At 41.5% G+C, this 9,442-nt stretch overlaps 1 protein-coding gene across 3 annotated transcripts in view; it reads right to left on the bottom strand.

Annotated features, from left to right (window-relative positions):
* The window catches only part of LOC111582687 (phosphatidylinositol-binding clathrin assembly protein-like), a 31,600-nt gene extending 30,460 nt beyond the window's left edge, over positions 1-1,140 (bottom strand). Inside the window, exon 1 of one of the 3 annotated variants that reach the window (XM_055017554.1) lies at positions 47-1,140. In XM_055017554.1, the coding sequence (XP_054873529.1) occupies positions 47-176 (130 nt within the window). In that variant the 5' untranslated portion in view covers positions 177-1,140. The remainder of the gene's footprint in view (positions 1-46) is intronic. The other 2 variants (XM_023291505.3, XM_023291508.3) reach the window with 2 other exon arrangements.
* Between the last annotated feature and the right edge of the window lie 8,302 nt (positions 1,141-9,442).

Genomic DNA, 9,442 nt, shown 5'->3' with positions numbered 1-9,442 from the left:
AGGCTATTCTGTATACAGTAAAGCAGTGATGGTATGCTTAACCTACAGTCAAGGTGCTTCTTCTTGGGTCCGCTGACTTCGTGCGTCGTGGCCTTGCAGACGGCTTTGCTGATGGCAGACCCGGTCATGCTGTGCTGCGCGGCGGCGATCCGGTCCGTCAAAGACTGTCCCGACATGTTACGGAGGAGGAGGAGGCGGATGGTGGCGGCGGCGGTGGTGGTGGTGGTGATGATGAGGAGGATGAGGAGGAGGCAGGCGGAGTGGTGATGGTCGAGTCCGGGTTGGCAGGGGGGGAGCCGCGGAGGATGATCAAAATGTCTTTAGCGGCGGGGAGGAGGTGGTGGTGGTGGTGGAGGAGGAGGGTAGTGCCCTCTGTGAGAATCGGCCGGAGGAGGAGGTGGTGGTGGTGGTGGAGGAGGAGGTAGTGGTGGTGGAGGACAGCAGAGTACACCGACGAGGATCCGGTGGGAGAATTCATGCGGCGGCCAAATGCAACATAAGACGCTCACATCCAGGGTTGAAAAACCAGCCAGCTGTAGGGACGGATGGATGGATGGATGGAGAGCCGTGCGTAAAAATAGGGCTGGAGAGGCCAAAAAATCAAAATTAGAAAAAATTCAATCAGATCCTCCCGAATCCAAAGCTGGTTGCTATTAATAATAAGACAGTGCGCTATGATGTATCCCTGAAATAGAAGCCGCCGAGGGGTGAGATGCCGGCGGGGTGCGTCTGAACGAGGGCTGAATCCGAAACAACGTCAATAAACGAAAGCGCGCCGGTGATGATTATTAAATCTATGCGGCATCCCCCTTAAATGGCCGAAGACTCATCTCTCAACATAAAAACAGCATTGTCCTTTTCCAACCTTTTCCTCTTCTTCTTCTTCACCCGGTTTTTCTCCTGTGAATCTACGCAGAGATCCGAGCGCAAACACCTCCTCTGATCCACACAGCACCTCGCGCTGGCTGCATCGAAACCTTCAATTTTTATCCCTCAGTCTTTTTTTTTTTTTTTTTTTTTAATCTTCTTACAAAAGGGTGTATTTCTCTGCTGAGGTTGCCGATAGGCCAATTCCGATTTTTTTCTTCCTTTCTTTTTTTTGTGTCAGTCAAACTTGTGTGTAAAATGGCAGTACATGAATCAGGTGACTGGGAAAGGAGGGCGATTGGGCCACTTCTCGGGTCCGGGGAGGGCATCTTAAAGCAGAAGGCTGCCCCAGAGTTTCTCAAAGGCATCAGCTGGTTCGTCACCTTGGTGCATGTATGTGGATGTGTTCAGGCGTGTAATATGCGAACTCTTCCCTGATTATCTGTCGCCCAATGAAATGTGGACACATAGCGAGGAAAATCCATGATGATAACGACACAAGATGTTGCATTCTGCGTGATGCTTCACCAGGATTCCCGGCGAGTCTCCGTGCTGTGGTCCATTTTATAGGATTTACAGTGTGATCTAGAATAAAACCACCAGTGTAGGACATCAGCGTGTGCTTGATCCCTCAGTTTATAAGTTGTGGTTTGAAATCGCAGAAAACAGTGAAAATCCACAGATTACTTGTAAACTGATTTCCGAGGACTTTGATCAATACAGATCCAACAACATTCCCGCTATGTGTCTTAGGAAATTCAATTTTTAAAGAAGGATTAAGGGACAGTTCTTGCTCCGAGACAACATTCTAGTAAGGTTAAACTAAAATCTTCCCAACAGAATTGGACATTTTATGAAATTATATCCATTCTTTTTAACATATAGGGGCATGTGCTTTAGTTTTGCCACCAAACAACATCCTACAACAGAGTGGATGTCATGAAACAACCGAGTCTCTGTACTGGAATTGATAAAGTACAGATGGAAAAGAGACATTATGACTCTTCCTGAATGACTCGGTGAAGCTGTCAGACATTTTTGGGGAGACTGGATCATGTTGACAGATATCCAGAGCATGAAGTTGCAATTATCTGTGGGACTATTCTACCTGAAATGATTTCTTAGATGACAAACAGTCATCTTGTGGACATTCAAGTACCCAACTACAACCCAAACCGACATGCCACCTTTCAACATACCAACAGCCGGTTCTTGTCTTTCTATTGTCATCTGTGGCATCATGTCATTTGAATAAGGCTGCATTTTAACCCCTTTAGACCTGTTTTTTGTCCAGTTGCTTTTTACTCCTTTCCAGTATAGTAGTGCAGGGGAAAAAAGACATTTTTGCCAAGTCCATTTTTGTTGTGTGTATTTTTACATGTCCAATTCAATGGACGCCACGACTGAATGGGCGTGAAATGTCATTAAAACTTAAGAAAAACAGGATATGTTTTTAACATTTGGAAGTTGATGTCTTCAAACAAGTTTTTTTTTTTTAACTGAATGCTATTGAATGTGCCTTTCTGTATTTTTGTGTTCTTGCATTGTGCATAAGTTACTCCACAGGCTTTAAACGGTACAGGTTTAGAACAAAAGTTAGGTGCTGTATCTGGCCTAGATTTGGAATGAAGATGGGGTTGTAAATGCTAACAGGGTCTAAAAATCAGACTAATTTCTGGGGAGGTTTTCTGTGGGTCAGATGAGGAAGAATCTGGGGTGTCAATTTCATCACAATGTGAGGGACAACCTCCTTTAACAGTGCTAATTTTTCACTGGTAAGTATTTGTGCAATACTTCTGTTATTGAAATAGGAAATGCTCTTTTAAAATGCCTTTTACATTGAATTTTTTGCACATAGTTACTTTTTAAATGCTGAATGCAATCTTTTTAATTTTTCCTCTTATGGTTATTGTCGGTGTCTGTGTGCAGGTCTGAACATTACCAACTTTACATGTGTGTGATTTTGAGTAACATAAAATCAAGACATCAGTTTTGATGTCTTTGTCAATAAAATATTCTGAACGCATTGCCGTGCTTTTTACCATAGAAGGCTACACAACATATCACGCAAACCACTGGCACAGACATCAGCTTGTGGACACTTATCTATTCACTCATTCAAGTTCATATGACCTTGAAGCAGTTTCTGTGGCACAAAGCACAGATGGATGTTGCATTTGTCAATAAAGACGTGTGTTTCTTCCGTGCAGTAGGGCCTCTTGCATATGGTGGCCTCTCTCTTATCATCATAATTTGCCATGTGCTCGGATGATGCTGTGATTGTTGAATGAGTCAAGGATGGAATGGAGGGAGAGTACAGGGGCCTAGTGGAGGACTTCGTGGGATGGTGTAGCTCAAACCACCTGCAGCTGAACACCTCCAAGACCAAGGAGATGGTGGTGGATTTCAGGAGGTAGAGACCCCATTTCCAGCCCATTTCCATCAGTAGCAAGGACATGGAGGTGGTCAGAACCTATAAGTACCTGGGACTGCAGCTGGACAACAAAGTGGACTGGTCAGACAACACGGACAGCATCTATAGGAAAGGACAGAATCATCTGTACTTCCTGAGGAGACTGGGGTCCTTTAAACTCTGTAAGAAACTGCTGCTGATGTTGTACCAGTCTGCCGTGTCTAGTTTTCTTTTTTTATGCTGTAGTTTGGTGGGGAGGGAGCATTAAAAAGAGGGACTCTATCTATCTGTCTGTCTGTCTGTCTGTCTGTCTGTCTGTCTGTCTGTCTGTCTATCTATCTATCTATCTATCTATCTATCTATCTATCTATCTATCTATCTGCTCAACCGTGTCAAACTGCATGTCAGGTAGGGACCTTATGTCCTGAAATGGTTTTGTTATGGTGGACATGCTGGGTTCAATCATCGAAATCACTTCTAAATATTCATGCAACGATGCAACAGACTTCTGCCCCAGCTATGATAGTAAATGGCATCTTTATTCTGATTTCCATGTTCTTTATTTGACTTTTTGTCACACACTGTCAGGTGAAAAATGAAAGGAAAAAACATTGTGTCATACTAAGGTGATGGGCCTCCACGTGCCAACAGAAGAACTTGGCACTGACTTTTTTCAACCCTGTGAGATCCTGCTGGAGGGATATTTGTCCTATTTATGCTTTGTCTAAAATGTGTGGGTGTCATAGGTGTTCACTGAGGTTGAGATCTGGTATCTGTTAAGGCCATAGCATTTGTATTCACATCACTTTTGTATTCATTAAACTGTTTAGTGACCCACCTATATACATAATCACCCTGGAAGAAACCCATCTGTATCAGAAATGTTTCATTATAGGATAAAGGTGATCAGACTACAGGCTTACTTGTTGTTCCTAGAATTTCTAAAAGTACAATGTGAGGCAGAGCCTTCAGTTATCAGGCGCCTCTCCTGTGGAACCAGCTCCCAGTTTGGGTTCGGGAGGCGGACACCTGCTCTATTTTTAAGACCAGGCTTAAAACCTTCCTTTTTGACAAAGCTTATAGTTAGGGCTGACTGGGGGACCCTGAGGGGGTCAGCTGGTGTCTCCATTTGCACAACTCACTTCCCCTTTCAATGTCCCTTAGTTCTGCCCCTAGTTCTGCTGCTATAGGCCTAGACTGCTGGGGGACCTCTCTGGATGCACTGAGCCCTTCGCTATCTACCTTTATATTTAATATATACACCGTTATTGCATTACATTCACTCTGTTTCTCCCTGTGTCCTTTCTCCAAGTGTCCCTGGTCCCAGAGCTGGATGCTTCAGATGTGTGGTTGCTGTTCCACCAACTGGCCTAATCTCCACCATGTCCACTATGGGATGCTGCTGCTGACCTTCCTCCATCCCACTGCTTCCAGCTGCCCATTTCCACCAGTCAACTCTGCATCACCCTCACTATACTTGATATGCTCATCTACATACTGTTTGAATTTTACTACCAGCTATATATGTAGTATATTTAATGCCAGAGCCTTACACCGTAACAGTAAACTATGAATGAATTTCAGTGTTAGCTTGTACTTTGCTTGTATGTATCATCAAGCTTATCACGCATGTATCCAACTGTATGTTATATGTTCCTTGTTCCCCACCCCCCTCTTCTCCCATCCCTCCCCCTCTCCCCCTCTCCACCTCTCTACCCCTCTATCTCTCTACCTCCACCTCTCTATCTCTACCTCTCTACCTCTTCTGTCCTTCTCAACCCACCCAGCCAGCAGACAGATGGGTCCCCCCACATAAAGAGCCGGGTTCTGCTCAAGGTTTTTTTCCCTGTTAAAAGAGTGTTTTTCTTGCCACTGTCGCCTTTTGGCTTGCTCTGGGGGTTCAGGCATATGAGTTCATATGAGTATATGAGTTCTATAAAGCTCAATGCTCAATGTAGCAATCACGGGTTCAGGTTTTTCCTTTAATTTTTCACTAGTCTGTATGTGCAATATGAGTCAGGCAAAAGGTGCTCCTACATTAAGATATCTTGTTCTCTAGCACCGCATAGTAGTAATTTTTTGTTACTCCTTAATCTGCTGATTACTGTCTCAGCTAATTGTTAAGTCCATAAAATGCACAAAATGCATAAACATGTCTCACAATTTCCTAAAATCCCAAGGTAAAGTCTAAAAATCTCAGTTTAGGATGACATAAAACAGAGGAAAGCAGTAAATCCTCACCAGAGTGAAGCTGCAAATGATACAGGATTTGTGAATTCTAAAAATAGTCGCAGATTAATTGATTAATTGTTTGAAGGAAATACGCGCCTATATCTGTGTGACATGTCTGCGGATTAATGCGAAGATCCTGGATGTACGTTGCTGAAAACATACGGTGCATTACACGGCACCACGAATACATTATTTATTGCATGTACAGTCTGGTCCTCGGAAAAAGCACTTCCAAATGTGTTGCTTTACAAGGCCGAGTTATTACACATCAAAGGGGATGAAGTAAACTATAAAGTCTAATTTGAAAACATGGAATTTCAAATAACACTTGAGGCAGACCCAACAAAAGCAGGCCGTGCTGTCGTTGCCGTGTGGAAAAGAGCAGCATATGCCATGTTTTTGACTGGCAAGAAATTGATTTTAGGGTTGAAGAAAATGCCTCACGTCAACAATGGAGCCAACAGTTTGACAGTGAGTCAGGTCTGAATGAGAGTTATTTATATCCAGAGTGAAATATCCACCTTTTGAAGATGTTCACATTCACTTTAGAAAGCAAATGTCAGTTATTATAGACTGAGGCAGCACAGTGTTAAGATGGATACCATGAAAAGACAGAGTAGCACTGGAGGAACCACAGCTGTCTAAACTGGTTTACGCTTTACTGCTGTTCCTAATTAAAGAAATCCTCAATCCAGTAATAGCCTTTAGGTTTGATCAACTAATTGGATGGTCTGTTTAATGGACATATCTGCTAAACAGCCTCTCTTCCATTATCGCCACAGCATTTATGTTTATTTCTGTCTGCAAAGGGCCCTTGTGTGCTTTTCTCAGCCGCATGCAAGAACAGATTTTCCACTCCATCAATTCAAGATACCGCATGAAAGAAAATATTTTTACATGTAACCATGTGAATACACAGGATGTAACCTTCAGATGCCATGTATTAATATTGCCCACATCTCAGCACTGTTCCACTCTGTCAAGCCTTTAGAAATGACACATTTGCTCATTTTGTACTGTGTTTAATTCTTGTCGTACTAGATAAACCTCCAAAAACAGGAGAAATGCAACATGATTCAAAGCAAAGTTTAACAGTGACGACCGATTCGGAAGATTGTGGAGAGAAAACAGGGCAGTTATGAGCATGTTATCTTGAAGCACAGAGGTTTTTAAATTCTGTGCATACTATAAAAAAAATTCTTAGATTAATCGTGCAACATTTTGGGAAACCATAAAGAATAAGACTGATACTTTTTCGTTAAACCCTAGTGAGCAGGCAGTTTTCCCATCTTAGCATAAAGATTGCAAACCTTTGGTTCTGTCGAAAGGTAACAAATCCTGCCAAACAGCACCTTTAAAGCTCAGGAATCAATTCTCATCTCTTCACTCCATCTTTTCACCAGCAGGTTATGTGTCAGACTATTTCTTGATCATGCAAACAAACTTCTGGAGACAAGAAATGGTCCAAAATACAGTACGTGAAATGGCAAACTGTTATTTTTAAAACTTTATGTATGCATTAAAGAGCCCATACTGTGCCTCTTTTCAACAAATTAATGAAAACCTTGCATCTTACATCTGTTCTAAATGGGCTGTTTCAGTGTCTGTAGCCTTTATTATAGGTGAGCTGCTACTGACCACGCTCCTTTCAGGAAGAAGACTCTTTGCAGACAAAGTAATAACAATCACAAGACTAGAAAAGCATTCAGAGAGCAGTATTCCGTCAAGGCTGCTCAGTTGACCTATCTTTTCCGACGGATGAAATTTTTAATCAAAAATGACCTTGTGCTGAGCACAGGCATGTGTTATGCATGTGCATGTTATGCATGGATACCGAATTGTGTGTCAGTTACTCTAATAAAGGTCTGTTGATCAGTTAATCACTTTTGGCAAGCCTTTGTTTTGCTGGTGTTAAAATAACCGTTCCCTCCATGCTTTTTATTTTGAAGGCGTAGTTTTCATGTTATGGGCTTTTATTTTTTCACCATTCCAGCGGCAGAGGAAGTGTTTATGTAAGAAGCGGATTCTTGACACGACGAAGACGCTGCTGAAAAGTCCGAAGAATCACGGAAAGATGAAAGAGAACGGTTCCACGCTGTTGCTGTCCAGCAAAGGATGTGGCTAAACTTAGAAACAGCTGGAATGGAGACAAGCTCTGACGGTGTTTCCTGAAGAAAGGAGTGAAGGGCAGAAAGGTGAATTTGTGTTCAAAATAAGGCTGACGGCTAAATGTAAAAAAGGCTTTGTGAAACATCAGGAGGTTCACCAGTCTGGCTGTGGTTTGCTACATTGCGTGACCTAAATATGTAGCGGGCTGCAGGAATTGATGGGACTCAGAAACAGCCCACAGTTTGATCATTTGTTCCTTGTATGATTTCCAACTGATGAATCACAGTCAATTTGTAGTAGGATCGCAATCATGTCATTGTCAGCAGGTAACTGACACAGTGTTCACGTCATGGTTACGGTGACGCTGTGCCGGCTGCTATATCTGACAATGGGAAATCCTTCACAAAGCTGTGGATCCAGACTATAAGCTGCATCAGCGCGAAAATTGTATGAGGTGGTGCTTGTGTCATTTCTGACTTCCCCTGAAAATGTCATCCAAATCCGTTTATCCATTGTGGAGTAATGTTGCACGCAGACAGACAGATGGATTCACAGACAAATGTGTGCCGATCGTTACATAACTTTGCCGCATTTCTTGGTGGAGTAATTATGATGTTTTAGTGACATTTAAGATGACATACTAAACTATGATGTTTTGGTGACAATTTGGACGACATACAAAACGATGAAGTTTTTTCCGTATTCTGGACAACATGCTAAACTATGACGTTTTACTGACATTTTGGACGACACACTAACCTATGACGTTTTGGTGACATTTTGGACGACAGACTAAACTATGACATTTTTGTCACATTTTAGACGACATACTAAACTATGACGTTTTGGTCAAATTTTGGATGACAGACTAAACTATGACATGTTGAAAAATCGCATTTTTTGTTGACAGTATAGTAAGGCGTTTTGTTGCGCCAAAATTCATGATGATTTTCTTTTCAAAGAAAACCTTTCTGGAGTGTTTTTCACGGCCTCCTTTACATTATTTAAGGCGTTTTTTTTTGCGCCAAAATTCATGATGATTTTCTTTTCAAAGAAAACCTTTCTGGAGTGTTTTTCACGGCCTCCTTTACATTATTTCATCATATGGCACGTTTTTACAACATGTTTGAAAAATCCCATTTTTTTTCGACATAGTATAGTAAGGGTTTTTTTTTGCGCCAAAATTCATGATGATTTTTTTTTCACAGAAAACCTTTCTGGAGTGTTTTTCACGGCCTCCTTTACATTATTTCATCATATGGCACGTTTTTACAACATGTTTGAAAAATCGCATTTTTTTTCGACATAGTATAGTAAGGCGTTTTTTTTTGCGCCAAAATTCATGATGATTTTTTTTTCACAGAAAACCTTTCTGGAGTGTTTTTCACGGCCTCCTTTACATTATTTCATCATATGGCACGTTTTTACAACATGTTTGAAAAATCCCATTTTTTTTCGACATAGTATAGTAAGGCGTTTTTTTTGCGCCAAAATTCATGATGATTTTTTTTTCAAAGAAAACCTTTCTGGAGTGCTTTTCACGGCCTCCTTTACATTATTTCATCATATGGCACGTTTTTACAACATGTTTGAAAAATCCCATTTTTTTTCGACATAGTACAGTAAGGCGGTTTTTTTTGCGCCAAAATTCATGATGATTTTTTTTTCAAAGAAAACCTTTCTGGAGTGCTTTTCACGGCCTCCTTTACAGTATTTCATCATATGGCACGTTTTTACAACATGTTTGAAAAATCGCATTTTTTTTCGACATAGTATAGTAAGGCGTTTTTTTTGCGCCAAAATTCATGATGATTTTTTTTT

The sequence above is a fragment of the Amphiprion ocellaris genome, chromosome 14 (genome assembly GCF_022539595.1).
Source record: "Amphiprion ocellaris isolate individual 3 ecotype Okinawa chromosome 14, ASM2253959v1, whole genome shotgun sequence".
Lineage (NCBI taxonomy): Eukaryota > Metazoa > Chordata > Actinopteri > Pomacentridae > Amphiprion > Amphiprion ocellaris.
The sequence above is the reverse complement of the archived record's forward strand: the minus strand, read 5'-3'. Positions and strand labels throughout refer to the sequence as shown.